This window comes from Chlorocebus sabaeus, chromosome 21 (assembly GCF_047675955.1).
Source record: "Chlorocebus sabaeus isolate Y175 chromosome 21, mChlSab1.0.hap1, whole genome shotgun sequence".
NCBI lineage: Eukaryota > Metazoa > Chordata > Mammalia > Primates > Cercopithecidae > Chlorocebus > Chlorocebus sabaeus.
In genome coordinates this window covers 95,549,650-95,572,785 of record NC_132924.1, presented here as the reverse complement: position 1 = coordinate 95,572,785, position 23,136 = coordinate 95,549,650, and the positions used below count along the sequence as shown (strand labels likewise).

Here is a 23,136-nt window from a genome sequence, read left to right as displayed (position 1 = left end):
AGTCCAGTTAATTTCTCGAAGTATGTGCTAGAGAACATGACTGTTACAGATATTCTATGGAAAACATTCTGTACTTTTGGAGATACCACATACACTACTCTCCCCTACCTTTGCACATGTCGGCTACAGACTCTTAGAAGTTCTTAATAAATACAGAACTTGCTTAGTTTTGTTTAACTGAGTATTCCTCACGTTTATTTGGCATTATTTTTCTTCAGAGTACCTCCTTGTATCCAGATGTTCCAAGACACACACTGTGGAAAACACTGTATCTCAAACTGTCATCTTAATTATTTTGTTAGAGTGTATGTAGTTTATAGAATGGACATTTTATGTACATATTTCACTTGAAATTCTGAATATGAAAAAGGGAGACTGATCCCTACATTTCCAAAAGAAGGAAAGGAAGGCCTAACATATTTGTGTTAATTCAGGATTACCTGTATTACATGTAATGTTAAATAACATTTGATCATTTTGTTATACCTTAGGAGTAGTGCGCCCTAAAAGAGAATGTACTTTTATTAGTCAACATGATATGGTTTGACACATGAAAGCCTTTGCTAAACCTTTTGTTTCTTGCTAAACTACTTACTTTCTCAGGGAAAGGAAAGCTTAATGGAGTATCTCACAAAAATGTCTAGGATTGCGTAAGAAAATAATTTCTTTTTAATTGCTGGATGCCTCAGAGCCTTTTTGCCAAGAGATGCAAAACGTCATTTTCTTTGGAATGTGACGTAGCCTTACTCTCAGAGACATTCAGATTTTTCACAGTCCCAGTCTTCTTCCTAGAGGATGGAGGAATGGACCTCTCTGCGAGTTTGCCTGGTTGGGGTAGAGGGGGCTACTCAGTAAATTCTTTGGATATTTTTCCCATTTATTTACTTCTGAGACATTTTATAATCAGCTTGGAAAGCCTACTAATTTTCTTTAACTTTTAGCAAACAGTGAAGCATGTATAGACAAAAATTTTGAAGGGTATTTAAATTGAGGAAAAACATGAAACCATGCTTTATGAAATATGCCTTCTGTATTAGAATATATTGAGGTGATGCATATATTAATTAACTTCATTTAGCCATTTCACAGTGTACACGTATTTCAAAACATGTTGCACACCATAAATATACACAATTTGTTGGTCAATTTTTAAAAATAAAAAGGAATAAAGACCTAACATATTTATACAATCGTATAAATATCAGCACTGATCATGAACCACTTAAAAATATTTATCAAGGTACTTTTTTTCTGCTAATTGAGATGTAAAAGAATGCCAGTGACCAGTTAACAAAGAAAAATATCATGAAACCTGTCTTTGAATAAAATATTTATCTGCACAGTTTGATTTAGTTGGATTGTTTGGCTTTTATTTATTGAAAACTACATTGTATAGAACTACTTAATTATTTTCTAGTTGTTTTATTTCTAGGTGACAGTACATTGACGTCTATATTAGAATATACCCTTTAATAATGATCAATTTTAAAATGCTGGTGAAGATATGGAGAATGGGAACTCTTATATACTGTTGATGGGAATGTAAACTAGTACAGCCATTATGGAAAACAGCTCGGAAGTTTCTCAGAAAACTAAACATAGAACTATCATGTGATCCAACAATCCCACTAATGTCTGTTTGTAAAAAAAAAAAAAAAAAAAAAAAAACAGAAATCAGTGAATCAAAGGGATACCTGCCCCTCCATGTTTATCGTAGCATTGTCCTCAGTAGCCAACATATGAAATCCATCAAGAAATGAATGGATCAAGAAAATGTAGAACATGTATACAATGGAATACTATGTAGCCATAAAAAAGAATGCAATCTTGTCATTTGCAGCCACATGGGAGGAACTGGGGGTCATTATATAAAGTGAAACAAGCCAGGCATAGAAAGACAGATGGCACATGTTCTCACAATGTGAAAGCTAAAAAAGTTGATCCGTGGAAATAGAAGTTAGAATGATAATTACCAGGGCTGGGAAGGGTGTTGGGGGTGGGGGACAGGGAGGATGGGGCTGAAGAGAGAGGTTGGTTAATGTGTTCAAACATATAGTCACATAGAAGGCATAAGTTCTAGTGTTTAATAGCACAATAGGGTGACTATAGTTAATAATAATTTATTGAATGTTTTTAAATAGCTAGAAGAGAAGATTTGAAATGTTCCCACTACAAAGAAATAAATGTTTGAGGTAATGGAGATCCTAAATATCCTGATTTTACCATTACACATTTTATGCATGTATCAAAATATCACATGTATCCCATAAACATGTACAAATATATGTCAGTAAAATATTTTTTAAATAAAAGGGCCAGATACGGTGGCTCACACCTGTAATCCTAGTACTTTGGGAGGCTGAGGCAGGCAGATCAGTTGAGCTCAGGAGTTCTAGACCAGCCTGAGCAACATGGTGAAACCCCATCTCTACCAAAAATACGAAAATTAGCTGGACATGGTGACATACGTCTGTCGTCCCAGCTACTCAAGAGGCTGAAGCATGAGAATCTCTTGAATCTGGGAAGTGGACATTGCAGTGAGCCAAGATCACACCACTGTACTCCAGCCTGGGCAACAGAGTGAGACTCTGTCTCAAAAATAAATAAAATAAAATGAATTATTTTGCAAAAAGAGAGAGAGAGAAAAAAGAATGATCAGCTAGAACTACATCAGCAATTCTTGATGTCTTATCCGAGGGTGGAATGAGGTTTTATGGTCTTCTTATCTGGGCAGTTTGCCTTTATTCATTTTCTGGATTTTGCTATAGCAAGCACATTTTTAGTATAGTTTTATACTGTCTTAAACTGTGTGTAACTCTTTTAAACAGTTATTGTACTGATAAGAACTGAGGCTTAACTTGGATATAACTGAGATGAAATTAACAGAAGGTAGAACTCAGGAAAAGGAAGAGGGACAATTCTAAAACATGTGATACCTAATATAAGTGAAGAACTCTATGTTGTATGTATTTGCTTTCAGGAATCTCCTGTTTATATAGCACATACATTTTAAGTTCTTGCTCGACAATAGGAGTTAATTGGTTTTTCTTTAGTCATAATTTCTCCCCAAATGTTATGTAATTTTGTTTGATGAGGATCCTTTCCATGCATCCCCACCTCTCTTTTACTCTTTCCCATAATAATTCAAGTCCTATAATAACCAACCAGAAAGTATTTACTTCTAAGTTTCTTAATGCCCGGGTTCCAATGTTGTCTCAAATCAGTTTCTTTTTTCATCCTTAGTTGAAACAACCACCGCCTCCCCACCCCACCCAAAAAAGTCTTAATCTTGTGGGGTTAAATAAAAGAAAGAATGTAGTGAAAGGAAGATTCCTTTTATGCAAGCAGCAGAGAACTTGTAGGGATGACTGAAAGTGCCTGAGGGCATTTGGTCCCTATTGGTTTTCACTTCAAATGCAGTGGTGCCCACAGATAGCCTGTATTGTTGTCAGTTAAATGGGATCATGAGTGTCTGAAAGGTGTTTGAGAATGAACCGAAAATCATTTTCACAAGTGGATGATTACTTCTGCCACATGTTAAGCGAACTCTATCCGAATGGCCCAGATTTTTGAGCCTGCATTAATTGCTCTTTCAACCTTGACTGAGGCTTCTCTTATGAAAGCCCTTTCCAGGACTAAACCACTCTATATATTGATTTTTTTTTTCTTTCTGTATTTTTCCTTGAAAAATGAAGGCTTGTAGAAAAAAGGCATTATCATTCAAAATGTAAATTGATTGTTACATTTCTTTGAATAAAGCGCTAGACTCATAAGTGATCCACCAAAATTAATAGTTCTTTTTTTCAGGCTCCAAATAATTACCATCTTCTGTATACAATTATGTTTTACAAATATTCATTAGTGATGATTTTTCATCATAAAGTAAAACCATGAACTCTCACAGCATGGACTCAGTGCAAATAAATTGTCATATTCTCATTTCTATTAGAATTGTGTGCCACCACTGTAATTGAAACTAAACTACAATATTTAGTAATGTGTGGAGAATTTTTGTGTGTTGAAGTATTCCTTGAACAATCTTCAAGTTAGAAAGGTTTTGTAAAGTGCTTTTAAAGTGTTTGAGTAAGCAAGTTCTTTATTTCATTTTACTATTTTCTATTTAAAATCTGGCATAGAGAATATTAGCTATGCCTTTACTATTACTAGAATAATATGAGATCTAGTTCAAACATATTGTGATATGAAGATGGGTTAAATCTCAATGTTTTAATCAGAAAATGAGTTCTTAAAATGTCATTGACTTTTGTGATTATAAATGTTAGCCAAGAATATATAGTATTTAAAGGAAAATGGCTAAACAGTTAAACTTACTTCTGAGGTTTTTGGCTCAAAAGAAAACAAATCAGAATATTACATATGAATGTATTTAAAAAAAAAACACACACCTTCAACTGGGTACTATGTAAAGACAAGCATTTAAAATAGTTTTGTTGTATAAACATTGCAGCATTAATGCTTGATATTTATTTTTACTAAACTTCATTTTACTCAATAAATCTATTGCCAAGAACAATTTTATTGGTACTAAAATACATATGTTAATGATCAGGAAGTCTTTCTAAAGAAAAGTTTTTGTTCCTACTGTCACAGAACATTCTGATGGATTTCATAAAGACTATTTTTGTTCACAAATGAAAGCTTTTAGAAGTAATTGTGGTGTTGTCTTCCAGCTACCTTATTAATAGTTGACTCTTTTAAGAATCATATTGATGCCAAAAAGGTTGTATAATTTTTAATGTAGGTACTGAGATACTCTACTGACTATATGTAAGTATAGATATAGAAGATTTTTAAAATATACTATTTGCCTTGTTGGTAGTAGCTATTTTGGCTTAAGGACTGGCCATTTCCTTTAAAAAAAGAATCAATTAGGCAAATACCATTTAAAAAACTGTTTTCTCTTGACTTTTTTTCCAAACAGTATAAAATATATTCTACACTTCTAAATCATATATTAAATATATAATCAAAAATTTGAAAGTTTAGTTTCTTCATATCTCTGATATTTGATGATACAATGTGACCTAAGAATAGCTGGATTTTTTTTTTTTTTTTTTTTTTTTTTTTTTAAGTCATAGGTGAAAGGAACTGGTATATATTTAGTTGTCTTTGTGCTTTATTTCCTAGCAATCAGATGTGTGTTTCTTTGGAGCAAATAGTGCTCTCCATTTGGAATAACCCAGAAGAGGGATTAATACTTTATGATTATTGCTATGTTTATACTGACTGATAGAACCAAATGCTTCCAGGCTTTACTCTTGTCTGTTAAATCCGAGCTTTGTGTCAGTGCTTGCTAATTTCTTTGTTACCTAATCCCATGCAAGAAGAAAAGATTTTAAAGTTAAGCAGGCAATTTTTTGTTGTTGTTATTCAAAGGGAACAACTTCTTAATGCCTTGCTTAAGTTGGATGTGTTCATGAAAACAAATACTTTAAATAGTGTTTGAGCGGTTATTTTAAAATAATCCAAAACACTCTAGTTACATGAGTATTGTGATGCATTGGAAATAGCTCAATAGAAAAAGTGTTATAGTTAAATTAGTTTTGGAAATATGTGCTTGTAAAAATGTCATGTACAATGGAATACCTCTTTTAACCCCATTCAAATAATTATTGGATCAAATTTAATTTTGATTAGGGATTCCCTCCACTTCCCCCCCAACCCCCCCCCCCCCCCCGCCACCGCCAACCCAGGACCATAATAGAGTACTGGAGAATGTAGCATGGCCATGAAAACTGATATTTGTGTTCTTTTGTTTTTCCACTCATTTCTGATTTAACTAAAAGAATTTGACAAAGATGACAACAAAATATTTAAAACCAAATTCTATAGGTTGGTGGAAATGAATGTTAAAAAGCCCTCAGACACACACACACACACACAAAATCTGCTTTCCTCTTCAAGATCAGGTGAAAAAAATTCACAGTACTCATTAGAAAATGCTTCTCTCATGCTGTGTGATAGATACTTATTTTATTGGATAACATTGTAAATTGTCACATAAAACCAAGTTAAATGTGTGTTCTCGGTTTGACTGGTATTTGACAGGTCTCATTTACATACCTTTAAAAAAAAACTACTTTGAGTTAATCATACAATCATGAGGAAGCTAGTAATGACTCAGCAGGTTACAAAATATTGAGGGATAATACAGCTGCAGCATAGACCCGCTAGCAGATCTCTAGTACACCTAGCCGAGGTACTCTCTGTTCAGCCTGACACACACATTTCTTAGATAATCTTTTTCTATATGTTTATTTGGTAGACTCATACTTTATAAAGCAGTAAAATGCCATTTGTCCAGAATGCAAATGATACTAACATTAAAAATGGATTTTTTAAGACAAGTTAATAGCTATCAAAGATCTGTTAAATTAATGCCATTTCCATTGTATGTCAAATAAATGGTTATATTTAATTTTATCAGCTGTTCATTTTCCTTTTACAGCATTATGCAGTTGTAATTTATTTTTATAACAGTGACTCTCAGATGCTATGGGATTCTTCCTAATCATTAAAGATCAAGTTATATTTTCTAACTGTTTGAAGTCAACTTGATTTTTACACGCAGATTCTTTAAAAATTGGCTATAGATATATATACAGTCTTTCTATATAGAGTAACTCATTTTTCTGTAATTAAGGATACTGGAGCCTGTAAATATAATGAACAAAATCTATTGCCTAAGTAGAGCATAGTATCAGGTTAAATGTAACTTTCATGTATTTTTCTGAAATAGAACTCTTTTTGGCCTTAGATACCATAAAAAAAATTATAACCTAACACTGAACATTAAGAAACAACAACAAGGCCGGGCGCGGTGGCTCAAGCCTGTAATCCCAGCACTTTGGGAGGCCGAGACGGGCGGATCACGAGGTCAGGAGATCGAGACCATCCTGGCTAACACGGTGAAACCCCGTCTCTACTAAAAAGACAAAAAACTAGCCGGGCGAGGTGGCGGGCGCCTGTAGTCCCAGCTACTCCGGAGGCTGAGGCAGGAGAATGGCGTGAACCCGGGAGGCGGAGCTTGCAGTGAGCTGAGATCCGGCCACTGCACTCCAGCCTGGGCGACAGAGCGAGACTCCGTCTCAAAAAAAAAAAAAAAAAAAAAAAAAGAAAAGAAACAACAACAAAGAATAGTAATTCAACAGCAATGCCAGGCATAAGATGGGTTAGGAGAAAATGCTTTTTTAGTTTTGTAGATGTCTTCTAATAAATGGATTATCTGATAGTTACCAAATAGTAAAAAGATTTTTGCTCTATTTTCCTCATTCCCTCCACATTCCAGGCCTTCTGAGGTAAAAGGATTACCCATCTACAAGGAATTTAGACTACTCTAAATTCCAAAACTTGAGAATGACCTTGGAAACTAGAAAACCCATTTAAGCATGAAAGCTTATAGGATGTCTCCACTGTACTCAAGATAATGAGATAAAGGACTTTATCTTTGGTCTCTAAGTACTCAACTTGGTCGTACAGGAAATACATATTTATAGTAATAATGACCACAATCCCCCAAATATTTAATAATGGTAACTTTTTCTGATTACAAAAGTAAGATGTACCTTTATACATTTGCGGATGGTAACTCAAAATGGTATAGCTAGTTTGGAAAACAATTTGGCAGTTTCTTGTAAAGTTAAACATGTACTTTCAATATGACCCCACAATCCCACTCCTAGATACGTACTCAGGAGAAATGAAGACATGCTTACACAAAAAGACTTGTACACAAGTGTTTCTAATAGCTTTATTTATGATATCGAAAGAAGTGAAAACAAATGTCCACCAACTAGTGAATAAACACATTCTTGCGAATCCCTGCAATGGAATATATTGCTTAGCAATGAAAGGAGTGGGCTTCTGATATTAACTATATACAACAACATGGATGAATCACCAAAGCATTCTACTCAATGAAAGAAGTCAGACAGAAAGGCTACATATTGAATAATTCCAATTATATGTTGTTGTGGAAAAAGAAAAATTATAAGATCAGAAATCAAATGAGGGGTTGCCAGAGCTAGGGATGTAAGGAAGTGATTGATCACAAAGAGCATAAGAAGACTTTTGGGGAGGTGGAAATGTTCTATAAGTTGATTGTGGTGGTGGTTACATGACTGTGTCAACACTTACCAAATTAGATTCCTGAAACAGGTAAATTTTACTTTATATAAACTATACCAATAAACTTTACTCAAACAGTGAAAGGAAGACATGGCCAATGTAGACATAGTGGAAATATAGAAAGGCATAAAGAATAATATGAAATTCATCTTTAATTTCACTCACGAGATATTAACTACAAGATTAACATTTTGTTGCATTTTTCTAGATATTTCTCTATGCATATAACATGAACTCGTGTGACTGCCTTTTTAAAACATAACATTATAAGAGTTTTCCCATATCATTAGTCCCTCTGTCCCCCTGCTTTCTGTCTTCAAAGTAACCCAACAATTTTTTTTTTTTTTTTTTGAAACGGAGTCTCGCTCTGTCCCCCAGGCTGGAGTGCAGTGGCGCAATCTCGGCTCACTGCAAGCTCCGCCTCCCGGGTTCACGCCATTCTCCTGCCTCAGCCTCCCGAGGAGCTGGGACTACAGGCGCCCGCCACTGCGCCCGGCTAATTTTTTCTATTTTTAGTAGAGACGGGGTTTCACCATGGTCTCGATCTCCTAACCTTGTGATCCGCCCGCATCGGCCTCCCAAAGTGCTGGGATTACAGGCGTGAGCCACCGCGCCCAGCCGTAACCCAACATTTTAAGCAAATTTGTTAATCCATCATTTTGATGATGTTGCAGCTGATTATTATTCTTTATGCAGGACTTTCACTGTCAGCAAGACTGACACTGAGTAGCTTGTGGTGTTGATGGTTTGTGTATCACTATTTACTTTCACTTGTATATGACCCAGTTGTCCAGCAGTCTACAAAGTGAGACACTTTTAAAGAGCTGAGAAGCAGGCTGTGGTTCCAGGCAAAGGTCATTCCAGATGCTCTCTGTGGCTCCGAGCCAGCTATTTGGTGCATATCTTGCTAGTTCACTTTCATAGAGGGCACCTGTCATGTCCACAGTATCTAGCTCCAGAGGTCATTGCTGTTAACCCTGAAATAAGAGCTTAGGTATGTGCATTTCAAAACAGGAAACTGCAGAGGAAAGACAGAAAGAGAGCAACTAAATACCTGTCACTAGAACCACAGAGAAGAAATTAGAAGCTAGAGCAAAGGTGGAGCAAAGGGTTTTAAGGGGTCCTTGAGAAGAAACAATGAACAGGTAAGAATAAGCGCAGTAATGTCTCAGCCAGTCATGAAATGAATTCACATTCCATCCACAAGCACAGATGATGGAATGAATTAAGGGCATATCATAAATGCTGAATAGAAGTTCACCAAACACTTCAGTTAGCTGATGTGCTGAAAGAAAATATATAATTGGTTTGGACCATTTGGGTGATGTTTTACAGCGGAAGAACTTTGTTTTTATTTTGACTTTTAGTAACTCCATGTTTTTTTTTCCCCCTGGATTCTGAAAATTTCCGGGAATTTTCAGGGAATTAAGAAGAATACTTAAATCTGCCATAACTCTACCACTCAGAGATACTATTAGTAATATTTTTGAATTATTTTTACATATTCTTTGACAAGTTCCAAATCATTAACTATGTGTGTAGTTTTGAATCCTACTCTTTTCATATAATATTACACAATATGATACTTTCTATGTTATTAATTTTATCAAAAACATAATTTCATTGGCAACATGGTATTTCTCTGTGGGTATGCCAGCATGCATTGAATAATTTTACTGCTGCTGGACATTTGTTATCAGTTTCCAATAATATAAACAACACTGTTCTATGTATCCCTACAGCATACACCTTTATATGCACCTCTTTATTACCTTAATACATTCGGGAATGAAAGAGTATGATTATTTCTATGTATTGACATGTTATCCTATAGAAAGATCATCTCCCAAGATGTTACACTCCCACTAGTAGTGAATGAGTGTGCATTCATTCCCCACACCTTAGCCAACCTCCTTTGTCACTGTTTCTAAAGAGGGGAGAGGGGAAAACAGTATGTTTGTTGTGTTTTGCAAAATAGGATTATTTTAATAAGACAGAAACTAAAGATTCAGCCTAAGATTTTAGCTTTAAAAGTTGTGGAAGTCTAAAAATCTTAAGCCCTAAATAAATAGTTAATCATAATACTTTTTAAAAAATCACTCAGAATTATATATAAATTTAGTTTGAACAGCCTCTGCACTGTGAATCCTTCATTTCAGAATAAAGAATTATGATAAAATATTGAAAAATCTTTCTTTAATTTTAAAATTAGGCCTCTACCTATCATATTTTAAACTAGCAATATTTTCCACTTTTGTAGGGAATGTGTTTATAATTTTGTGGCATAATTTTGGAATAGCTCTCCACAACAGGGTCACACTAATTTTTAATTTCTTCTTTTTCCTCCCTGATATTTCAGTATATCACCTGTATATTCAGTAAGAATAATATTCTCAAATGATTGGCTAATCATTTCAATTCAGCTTACATGGTCAATGCAAAGTTAAAGAAAAGCTGTGGTTGAAACTATGTAAAACTACACAATGGCATATTCATTACTATCTGAATTTTGTAATTAAAAAATTTGCAGAGATACTTTCATAAGTCAGGTAAATCCCACAAGGATGGAGCTAGCAGAGACCTTAGAAATCAGCAAATCCATCCTTTCGTTGGATAGGTGAGGACATGGAGACTGAGATTGGTGGAGGCACATTTTGGGGTCACCCAGCTGGACAGTGACCCTTCACCCTGGATTCTTGGCTCTGCAGCTGGCTGCTCCTCAGGCCGCACTACTCAGCTCCAGTCACCTGAGAACTGAAGCATTGATAACTATGTCCTCAATTAATAGCCTTTGTCTCTCCTAAGAATTGCATGTAAGAATAAAATTCCTACTGGTTCTTTGATTATCCTTTCTAACTCCTACTTTGCTCAATTTGTGGTAAGGACTGACAAATTGATAAGTCACATAAATCAATTCCCTTTCGAGAACCGAGAATAAGCTAACTCATTTTGTAACACAGAAGCTGCATGTTGTCTCACTTTCCTAATGAGCTAAACTTTGCCTTTAGCAGGCTGGTCTCAAAAATAAATACCTATGGAAGAAATATGATTACATGGAAGCACAACATTATTCATCTTAAGTATTCTTTGGCTTTTGTTTTTCTTTCCAGATATCTGTATGCCCTTGGACAGAAGGTTTGGAAAAGATGGAAAAAACGTTACTTTGTTCTAGTTCAGGTTAGTCCTTTTTTCCTGTTAAATAATCACTCTAAGATAGCAGCTCTCAAAATGTGTTTATGTGGGTTATATCTATCAAAATTTACTGTTTTAGAAATTAAAATATGTTTAAACCACTTTAAATAAAAGCAGTACATTCATTACATGCTAACACTAAAGTTTTTATGTAAAATAACTGTTTTCCAAGCCAAACAATTTAGCGAAATAAGTGGCATTGTTTTATGCTTTCGTACTCTTTACCCTCTGGCTTAATAGAAGGTAACTGTATTCTTGCATCAGCTTCTGCATTCAGTTTTTCGCAATATCAGATAAAATGTAGCCTCTGGAAAACTCAAATTTATACTAATGGGAGAAAAAGTGTGAAAAAGGCAAATAACTTCTGAATATTCTTATAAAGACAGTTTTGACCTTGTAGACCCTCTGAAAAGATCTTGGAGATCTCTGGGATTCCAAGACTATACCTTGAGAACCACTGCATCATTCTATATTTTATATGTAAAGCATAATACATATAATCATTCATTTTGATATAAATATTATATTTGTACTAACTGGCATTTTAATGCAAATATGCTGCCATTTAATGCAAATATGCCACATTTAGTACAAATAAGCCAAAAAATCACCTGTTCACATAAATATGTTTTTAAGTCAACTTGCCTGGTATATATTTGTTTATGATTGGATTCTGAACATATATTATCAGAACGTGCAGTTTGGCTGACTCTTCTTTTGTAATCATGAATAACTTTGCTCATACTAATTAAGTTAAATTTATATTAAAGAATACCCTTCTAAGTAATAGTCACGCCAGTCCATGATAAATCCAAGCTATTTTGTTCCCAATATATGACAAGAGTATCACTCTTGGAATTCTTAACACAAAACATTCTGTAAAAATCTCATTGATTCCAATGGCACACATTAAACAAGCTTAACTGGACTAGATCAGAATGACATGGTAAAATGCCAAGGAAGGAAAATGATCATTTGCTGTCTTCCAGCGAGTACGTACAGCCATCCATCAATTGCTGGATAAAATTACTTTATTGATGTCCTATGATAGCCTGGTAACTCCATGAAAAGTGTGAAAACTCAGTGAAAAGTAGTTTTATCTACATGGCAAACAGCCAGCCTATTTTTTTTTTTTCCCCTAGCTAAAAGGTAATCTCTTCTTACGTGATTAGAACTAGTAGTCGGTCAACTTTAATAAAAGATACGTACACATGCACACACAGATTTAATTTTTTTATATAGAGCCCTAGCATTTGCTTTGAAAAAGGTTACCTGTTTGGGGTTGTGAGTGATCTATTTTTCAAAAACCTTAAGGCATCTTCTACAGTTTCCACATTTAGTTTCTTACATTGGTGCATGAATTTAAATGCATTTCCTAAGCAATTTTAGTATACATTTCTGGATGCTTATTTATATCTTGATATATTTCACTCATATCTAATTCAACAAGGTTGTGTTAGTGACTTGTCTTTATCAAGTTTTTCTAAAGCACTCAGCTGACTTTTCATGGAAACAGCAGCTTCTTTTTCAGTTATTTTACGCATTTATGTAAAATCTCATTTAACTGCATAATTTCAGTAGCTAATGTTTTTAGCATAAACTAGTTTGGGAACAAATCCAGCTAACTTAGTAAGCATAGATCTTAACTGGTGGAAATAGGTATGAAAGAACATGGGCATGTAACCCAATAACCACAGATGTTTAGTATGTTATTTGCATTAATCACGGGGTTTTTTTATTATTATTTGATTGTTTTAACTGATTTTTTGAATATGAAAGTTAGACTTTTGCAGATCAGTCTTAAGAGGTCAAATGATCACCTCATGCTTTTTGCCAGGTAAGGTTCCAAGTAATCCTTTGCCCCTTATCTTATTTTCTAGCATATGATCATAAGACTCAGAAGTTATAAGGCAAATATATATACTTTGATTATTACTCATAAGAGAGTTTAGAAATGAAGGAAGGAATTGTAATACTTTGAGACTATTAATTGGTGTGTTTTGGGGGGAAGATTAACCATGTCTTTGGGGAGCTAAAAGTGTTTTCTCAATAACAAAAATATGCTTTACATTTTAAAAGGGTTATCTAAGTTAATGCAAAGTAGGCAAACCCATGTGTTTCATAATTTAAATTTAAGAAAGTACCACCAAATCATAATGAATTTGAATTTATTCTACCTGAGGTTTCTTCTTAAAATTTGAAGTCATGTTTAAGCATTATATATTTACTTTCCACACATATATGTGCATATATCCACATGCATTCATGCAGAGAATTCCATGCCCAAATGTACTGAGAATCTATGTCAGTATTCTGACAAGTTTTAAACACAAGTGAATCTTCCATTCAATTCCAAATGTAACAGGAAGGCAAATTGAAGGTACACACTTCAAAATCAAGATGGGTATGTATGGAGATTCAATGAGAATGACCCATTGGGAGGAACTGGGTAGTTTTTATTAGTATTTTTAAAGGTAGCTCTGATTCTATCCATACATAGTTTGTAGGTCCATACCTGCAGGCTGCATTATTGAAAGGTGAAGGAATCATTTTCATAGGGAGGAGAGTATACCCCTGCTGTGTCTGCCGATGCCATCGGCAGAATGGTGCTCTGTTGATAATGTGAATCTCATCACCACTTGTGAGTGTGTATTATGAGTGATATCGCTGGAAATCCAACCATCAGCTCAAGAATTTGTACTCATAAAAATTGATTGAGAGTAAGGTTTGGCCAGCTGCAAAGTCATTGTTCAAAGTGAACACTTGAGGAGCCACTGAGGTGAAAAGACTTTTCAAAGACTCTCATGTAAACATTTAAATTGGAGTCAAAAGGTGGGAAAATAAATGATTTGTTAATATTGAGTGTTTATTTGGCTTCTAAGTAAGATCATTTTGGTATCTGTTTATATTCTGATGCCAATGTAGTTATAGTAATAAATAGATTTTAATGCTAAGAGGCTTCTTTTTTTAATGAAGGTAAATTTTGGTTCAAGTCAAGTTGAAAGAACGGTGATTTTGAAGAATATGCTTGAAATACTACCAGAATTAAACTTGTATATGTTTGTTACTTACTTTTCTTATGCTTGTTCAGTGTTTTTGTATTAGCTTTGGATGGTATAATTGGTGTAAAGTACTTAAGATACTTTAATATATTGTAGTTCATTATAATAAAATAATTTGATACCTTTAACACTCTGAATTTGAGATTTGAGAAAACCAAGTATTACTTCATTTTATATTCTAATGCCTATTCAAAAATGTATGTCCCAGGTATTCTATATTCTGTAGTAAAAAAAAAATTCTGAAGCACTCCCCAATTAACATAATTATTGCTATATTAAATCTGATACTCATTAAGCAATTACTTTATGGCAAGCATTTATGTAAAACATTTGTAATACTTTATCTTATCAGAATAAGCCTATGAGGGTAGGTATTATTATTATACCCATTGTACAGATAAGAAAATGATACAAAGAGGGGTTTTGGAACTTACTTAGGATTGGGCAGTTTAGTAAGTGGTAGAGTCAAGCAAATCCAGTTCTGTCAAACTTCTATTTTCTCTGCCATACTGCTGTGATTACATTGATGCTCATAACTACAGTTGATCTGAAGACAAACAGATACATGATGAATCACTATGGATCATTCATTTCATGAAGTGCAAAACAGTGTTACTCTATTAGAAAAATGGCCAGGGAGTGATGACATAATGAGTCCTGTGCTCATGAAGGCCACTGACTGTGTGACATCATTGGAAACTGAGTAGACGTCTGTATTGTTTTGGCCTTGTATCAAAGTGTTCACTGCTTGTTGTTGATGTGTCAGAATCATGACTTGAAGTTGCTGCAGACAACAGCAGACTATCAAGACATAATGTTAATTACATATCAGCTGAGTTGGCATGGGATGTAAACAGTCAGCCATGCCACAGAGTGATCTATACCTGCTGCAGATGTATGAGAGGCACTCTGTTAGTGAGATGTCATCAAGATCTGCTTTCAACATAAAGAAGTGGCTGCCCATCCTATTGATTTCTGAAATATTCAGCACACATGGGGACCCACTACAGCTGACTCCTCTCACTCACTTGAGAATGAAACTACCACCTGAAGAACGTGAAATTCAGTTATATGCTCCAGGTTTAGTCTGGGACACTAGCTGATGTTTACTTATGACAGTAAGATAAAGTGAAATGAACAGACACATTGTTGCCAAATCAAGAAAATCATGGGATAATGACTTTTTAGCTTTATGCTTTAAATTGGATTAAAATTTACAAACCCAGGACATGCTCAGCGTAGGATAAAAATCAAACCATGCAATTTTTATGGTAGAAAATCAAAGGCCTCTTCGACACTCCTGCTGGCACTACCACCTTATTCTACTATCCTTTGCAAAAGTATTCAAGTAGCCATTGCTAGTAGTGTGGCCTTCCAAACTTATTTGGAAGGAGTTAGGCACCTTTAATTCATCACTGTGTGAAACACACATCCACTCATTCCTATTGGAATCATTTCATGTATTTTTATTCTATGAGTTGCTTTGTTTCCTCTTTAAAAATATATCCATGAGAAGTTGCCATATCAACATATAAGAATCTATTTAATGCCAGGTGCCGTGAATCCCAGCATGTTAGGAGGCTGAAGCAGGAGAATCACTGGATGCCAGGAGTTCAAGGCTGCAGTAGGCCATGATTGCACTGCTGCACTCTAGCCTGGGTAACAGAGCAAAACCCTGTCTAAAAAAAAAAAAAAAAAAAAAAAAAAAAACCCACAAACAAACAACAACAACAAAAAACCTTTTAAGTGAATAAATAAATAACTGGATTCTATACTATAAATTTACATACTTTTAACAGTCCTCCTTGTTTGAACATTTAAGTTTTTTAAATCAAACAATGCTACTTTGAATGTTGTTTTTGTTGTGGAGGAGAAAAAAGTAATGCCACTATCAATATATGTGTAATTCTTGTATATTAATCTTCATATATATGTGGGAGTATTCTTATAGAAATGAAATAAATTGCTGGCTAAAAATCCACAAAAGTTTACATTTTGTGAGCTTAATTTTTTTTGAAAATTGTTCTACAAGTTTCCATTTCAAATTGCTCTGAGTGTGTACGTGTGTATTTCTGTGTATTTGTATGCATTCATATGCATATATATGTCTTTATATCTACAGGTATGTGTATCAAATCTCCTACACAAGTAGTATGTCTGAATCTGCGCATAGTGGAGAATCTGTAAATATTTGTTAAGTAAATGAATATTCCTCCTTTAATGTAGGTTCCTTCCCAAACCTCTGTAAGGAATATGAAATTGACTTCTATTTGAACATACTTAAATCAAAACCTAGGTGTCATGTTTGATCCCTCTTTTTTCCTTAGCCTCATGGCAGAAAAGATTGCTATTCCATAGCAAAAACAACATTCCATTTACATCCCATCATCTCCATCTTCTCCACTATCATAGTAGTTGAAACCACCATCATCTTCCCATGGATTCCTACAATGGCATCCTAGCTGTTCTCTCTGCTTCCACTTCCATCCTTCTTAACAATCTGTTCTTCACATTGTGGGATGATCTATTTGAAGCATAACTCACATTATGATAATTTGCTGCTTAAATCCTTCCAGGGACTCCCTTTGCACTTAGAATAGCTCATAACCATGTCTTAGAGGAGGTCCTAAATATTCTGGCCTCAAGCTTCCTCTTTGAATAGTTATTTCGTGTCACTGAGCTACATCTTGACTTCTAAAACTCTTTCCTCAGATTAATTACAGTGCCAAGAGTAGGAGTTTAGCACCTTCAAGTCACCAGATAGCCCCACCAAAGGCACCTCAAATAAATATATAAACTGGGGTTATTTTTAAGTGTCATTGTTGTATAAATACACCTTTGGATTAAGTCCCTTACTTTTCTTCCACCTAGATTGTTAGGCCACCCTTAACCCCCTCTGTAGAAATTCTGAACATCCTACAGCTTTTATTTTCCTCATGTCTGGCTCATTCCTTCATGTCCATTTAGATATCAGTTCAAATGTTGCCTTTTCAAATGTGCCTTTTCCACCCAGGCAACCTGAAATACCCCTCAGCTCATTCCCTGTCGCATTATTCTGTTTGATATTGTTAGGGGCATTTATCTCCAATTAATTTTTTTTTTTTACATTCATATGTTTATCGTTATTTTTGTTATTATCTCTTTACCCCTTCTAGAATGTATGTTCCATGAAAAGAAGGACTTTATCTTTCTTTTAGTCTACTTTATCTGTGGAACGTTAAACACTGCCTGGTACATGAGTAGAAACTAAGTATTTGTTAAGTAAATAAATATATGCAAATCTTTCTCAACATTGTTCCGAAAAGAATGACTTTCTTTTCTCTAATTTGTACACCAAATGCTAAATCTTTTTACACCATTTGGACAAGACAGTTAACAATAAATATTCCTGTCCAGTCTCTCTGGATCTTGAAGATTTATTCATTTTTCATGATTAAATTCAGCTCTGGTTTAGTTTGGTTTTTTAAATAATTCCAGCAGCACCTTTGGCCTCTGCCAAGAACATTTCCAGCTAAGGATTTTTAAAGCCTTAATCTTCACTGAAATTAGATGGTGGCAGTTGCTAAGCTGCCAGCTGTTAACATGATCCCTGCAGTAAGAATACAACATACAAACCGAAATGCTGTGGTCTCTAGAATCCCATAGTTAGCACTTACATGTGTGGACACAGACAGGTGTTGCACAGGTTGGCAGTTGAGAACAAAATGGGAGGTTTCGTATACCAGAGACAGATACCTTGTGGTACTACAGCAACTTAGGTGTCCTATCAAAAGCAGTGATGCTAAAACCTGATTTCATGCTGTCCCCAGATTAAAGTCTGTTCATATCTCCCAATTCTCAACAAATCCATTCTTTACAGAGTTATTAAGAGTGGATTGGGTAAAAGATATTGAATGTTTGTCATTGCTGTGCTTCCACTGAAGGGATTTTCAATTTCAATATAGTAAATTGTATAAGCTTTGTTCAGAAATACACAAGTAAGCTCATAAATGAAAACAAATACCAGATCAGAATAGGTCAAACCACCTGTTTCTATCTAATTCCCTGGCATGTGGTGATGAGGCAGAGTAGAGGCTGCAAGACTGCCTCTAACTGGGAGCACAGGGAACAGGGTGACCCCTGCTAGTCTTTCAGCAGCATATTTTAACTATTAGCACGAACTGATACAGGTCTGAGTACAACTTCTCCGGATTACCTGTGAACTGGTAACTGGCTAGTAAACCAGCAGCTACAGGTGTTAATACTATTCAGGGACACCTGAATTTACCCTGTGGGTTTGTTCTATTTCTTGCCTTGGGAATGTGATTTATCATGACCTTGCAAAGGGGATGGATAAAAGTAAGATCTCTTGGGGTACTAAAGGAACTAAAAGAAGGATGAAATATGGCAACATTTTATGGAAATAGAACCAGGAATCAGCGAGCCCAAAAGATAGCATTAATAGGTTGTAGCTTCTGGAGTTGATGTGTTCGAAAAGCCAGATTGCACCTTTTTCAGTTGTCTCATGGGTCACATTTCCTAATTGTCAGTGACAGCTTTGTTAGTTGTTGGTATTTTATTACTCTTCCATCTGTACTCTTTGTTATCTCTCTAGGCCCAATTATCTGTGACAGAGTCTAGGTCTGTTGGGTGATGTTTTAGATATTAAACAAAATATTAAAGAAGTTAAAAGCTAAAGGCAAATGTTTCAATACTTTGCCATTTAAGTGACCATGCCTCTAGAAATTGAGTGATTCCTCTAAACCTGAAGTTTCTGACTTGTTGATTTTTGTTGTTATATCTTAAAGACTTGTTAAATTGGTACTTACAACTTTATATCTTCAGCATGTTAGAAAATAATTGTCTCATTTAAAGCTAGCTAGAGATACAATACTTAGAGCATAAAACGGCAACTTCAAGTTGTACTTCAGGTTATGTGAAGAAAAATGCACATTAATGTGAGCATTTCACCTCACATGGTTTTTGACAACTAATTTATAAGGCTAGATCATAAATAGCAAGTAAATTTTTAATGTTTTTGGTGGGTTACACACATCAAGTTTGTACTCTTTAACACATGACAATATGAACATGTTGATTATGTAAAGAGCTTTTGAAAGTAATCAACATTTGGTTTTTAAGAAAGCAATAATTTTTAAAAGACATTATAATGTATATTTAAGATAATGTCCATTAGAAATAGACAAATGTAGCATCTAAAACTACATTTAGATGTATTATCACTTTTCCTCACTTTTGCAGTTTCTTAGAAATTTACATATTCTTCCATGAAGCATCTTCATCAACATAGCCACTATGCTCTTTGTTTGCTGATAAAAATGTGAAAACAGACTGGGCATGGTGACAACACCTATAATCCCAGCTACTCCAGAAACTGAGATTGCTTGTGGCCAGGAGTTTGAGACCAACCTGGACAATGTAGTGAGACACTGTTTCTCTATATTTTTAAAATTAACTGGGCATGGTGGCATGCACCTGTAGTCCCAGTTACTTGGGAGGCTGAGGTGGGAGGATCACTTGAGACCAGGAATTTGAGGTTACAGTGAGCTATCAGTGCACCACTGCACTCCAGCCTAGGTGACAGAGTGAGATCCTGTCTCTCAAAAAGAAAAATAAAAGAAACATCCCCTGAGAGTGGGAAGAAAGGTAAGGGTGGGGAGAGCCAAGCGAGGCCAGGAGACAGAAGTCACAAACATGGAGCATCAGCAGCCCTCAGCTTATTCACAGTGTGGAAGCATGTGGTTTGAAGAGAGTTCAATCCCCAAGTCAGTCAGGTGCTCACTGTGTTATAGTAACACCTGCATCCGGTACCCAAAATGAAACAATTCTTCTAAGAGTCAAAAAGAATAAAGTGAGAGGAGGACGGTGACTCCCTGACAACCGAATTAGATTCACTGGGAGACCACTGTGTAACAGGCATGCATTGTGCTAGGCGCTCCCACGTCAGTTCTCTCCAATTCTCTCAAAACCCTGTGAGGTCTATTATTGTTTTCTTATATTACAGAAAAATGAGATATATAAAACTTAAAATAATTTTTCTAAAGCCTTCTCAAAAATAAGTATGAAAGAATAAGGATAAGTAAGTAATTGAGGGGATAAATGAAAGTGGAATTTGCATTTGACATGGCAGATTCATCTGTTAAACCTGGTTTATCTTCCCTTCACTTCCAGTTGAAATGCCTTAATATGATTGTCTTCAGAGTGGCCTTTCTGACCACACTATTGAAAATAGAATGCTTTTAATGTCTCTTTCCTCTGCTTTGTTTTCCTGCAAAACAATTCACCACCCAAAATTATTTTCAGTAGCTCCTTAATTGTAATTCACTTATCTTCTCCGTTCTCACTCTGTGAGATGGCTTTTTCCCCCCAATTCTGAGGCACTGTTGTTTACCCAAAGCCTGAAAGAATTCACTGTAGATGCATGATAAATATTTGGTGGATGAATGTGCACGGATGAATAAGTGCACGGAAGAATGAATGAGAGGGAGGAAAAAAGTACCCATAAGAACACAAGGGGAGATACAGAGGTTATAAATACACAAGAAACTAAATTCAGTAACTTAACTATTTTGTTTAGTATGACTAATCCACAGATCTCAAAAGACATCAAGGAAGGAGTATGTCTCTGTAAAAGACAACATAGGAAAGAACAATCATATTAGTCTTTAACCATTTTGCCAATATGTCCCTTAAAATAATTTTATACAACTCTAGATCCTCCTGAGTCTTTCATCATGAGTTTGAATAGTTGCAGTGGATACCAGTTTCTAAGATAAAACCACTAAATCATTCAGCAACATGTTCAATAGAATCTAAATACTTTTGTGATTTTATATCTACTTGCAATCATTGAAAATTTTATTGGCCGTGCACAGTGGCTCATGCCTGTAATCCCAGCATTTGGGGAGGCCGAGGTGGGCAGATCACGAGGTCAGGAGTTCAAGACCTGCCTGGCCAGCCTGGTGAAACCCCGTCTCTACCGAAAATACAAAAATTAGCCAGCCAGGCATGGTGGCACATGCCTGTAATCCCAGCTACTCGTGAGACTGAGGCAGGAGAATCGCTTGAACCCAGGAGGTGGAAGTTGCAGTGAGCCGAGATCATGCCACTGCACTCCAGCCTGGGCGACAGAGTGAGACCCCGTCTCAAAAAAAAAAAAAAAAAAAAAGGAAAGAAATTTAGTTTTTTTCTCCTCGAAGTCTTATTTCTATTGTGCTTTCCCAGCAGAATATTATTCTTATGAAATAAGTGTTATGGCTCAAAATCTTGATCACTCTATCATGCTTCTCTACAATTAAAAAAATCTATAAAATTGGACTTAAAAAAAGTTTCTGTAACCAAAAAGCCCCCCCAAAAAAGAAAAAATATGCAATTCACATTGCTGAACATATTTAAAGGAGAATTCTTGACATTTGAGAGATAAATGAGTATGACTTCAGAAATGTGAAACTTAAGATGTAGAAGAATTAGAATAGTAATGAAAAAAACATATATAGTTTATTTTACTCTTGTAAAATATTTTGGCAGCTCAATTAAACATGAAAAATGATTCCTGAAATAGGTTATAGAAATATAATTAAGTAGTTATTACAAAATGTGAATCCTAAACTCTAGAGTTTGTCAAAATAATGAATGGAACAATAAAACAGGTTCTATTCCTCATGTTATATAGAGCCAGTGAAAAAATTATTTTTTCAATAAATAGAGAAAATATGGGTTATGTCTTTAAAACTTTTAAAGAAACTATTATAATATGAAAATTAAATGCTAAGAAAACTTTAATTACCAAATAATAGAAGATAAAGAGGACAAAAAAGCAAGACAAAATATATTAGTTCTTATTATAAATAAGTTAAATGGACCTGTTAACAGTCAGATTCTCAGAATGAAATAATAATCTAAAGGGATGACAATATTAATTTCAGAATGAAATTTAAGAGAAAAATTATTAAACACCTCCAAAGATTACAATTTTATGTTAAGGATATTAACAATTACTATAAAACAAATGATGGTGATTTATTGAACACATACCTGAGAAAAGAGAAATAATAAAGGTGTAATGCCTTGAATTATTTGCTATCACCTTTAGTGATTTTTGATGATAGATTCAGTGCTATCTGAAACAATAACTTCGCCAGAAATTAAGAGACAATTGTCTTGCTATTCAGGAATACAGTTGTTTTTAAGTTTCAGAATGAGAATGTATAAAATAATATGCTATATTGAAAAGAATCTCCATTGAACTACAGAGAGTTGTGTTGTAGACTCAAGGTGACCTTTTTTTTTTTTTTTTTTTTGAGGCAGAGTCTTACTCTGTCAACCAGGCTGGGGTGCAGTGGTGGTGCGATCTCAGCTCACTGCAACCTCCACCCACCAGGTTCAAGCAATTCTCCTGCCTCAGCCTCCCGAGTAGCTGGGACTACAGGTGTGTGCCACCACGCCCAGCTAATTTTTTGTATTTTTAGTAGAGATAGTGTTTCACTACGGTCTCTACGATACATTTTCTATGGTGTTAGCCAGGATGGTCTCTATCTCCTGATCTTGTGATCCGCCTGCCTCAGCCTCCCAAAGCACTGGGATTACAGGCATGAATCACCACGCCCAGCCAAGGTGACCCTTTTTATCTGGGTGACCTTGGAAAGTTACTTCCCTCATCGATGAAAGCTGAAGTTTAGACCACAGTCTCAAGAGCCCAGATCTTGTCTCTCAATGCTAGCGTGAGAGAATTACT

At 35.1% G+C, this 23,136-nt stretch overlaps 1 protein-coding gene across 8 annotated transcripts in view; it reads left to right on the top strand.

Annotated features, from left to right (window-relative positions):
- Positions 1-23,136, top strand: part of CADPS2 (calcium dependent secretion activator 2) — a 560,307-nt gene that overhangs the window by 349,625 nt on the left and 187,546 nt on the right. For all 8 annotated transcript variants that reach the window (XM_073009305.1, XM_073009306.1, XM_073009312.1 and 5 more), the window contains exon 9: positions 11,259-11,325. In XM_073009305.1, coding sequence (XP_072865406.1) covers positions 11,259-11,325 — 67 coding nt within the window. The remainder of the gene's footprint in view (positions 1-11,258; positions 11,326-23,136) is intronic.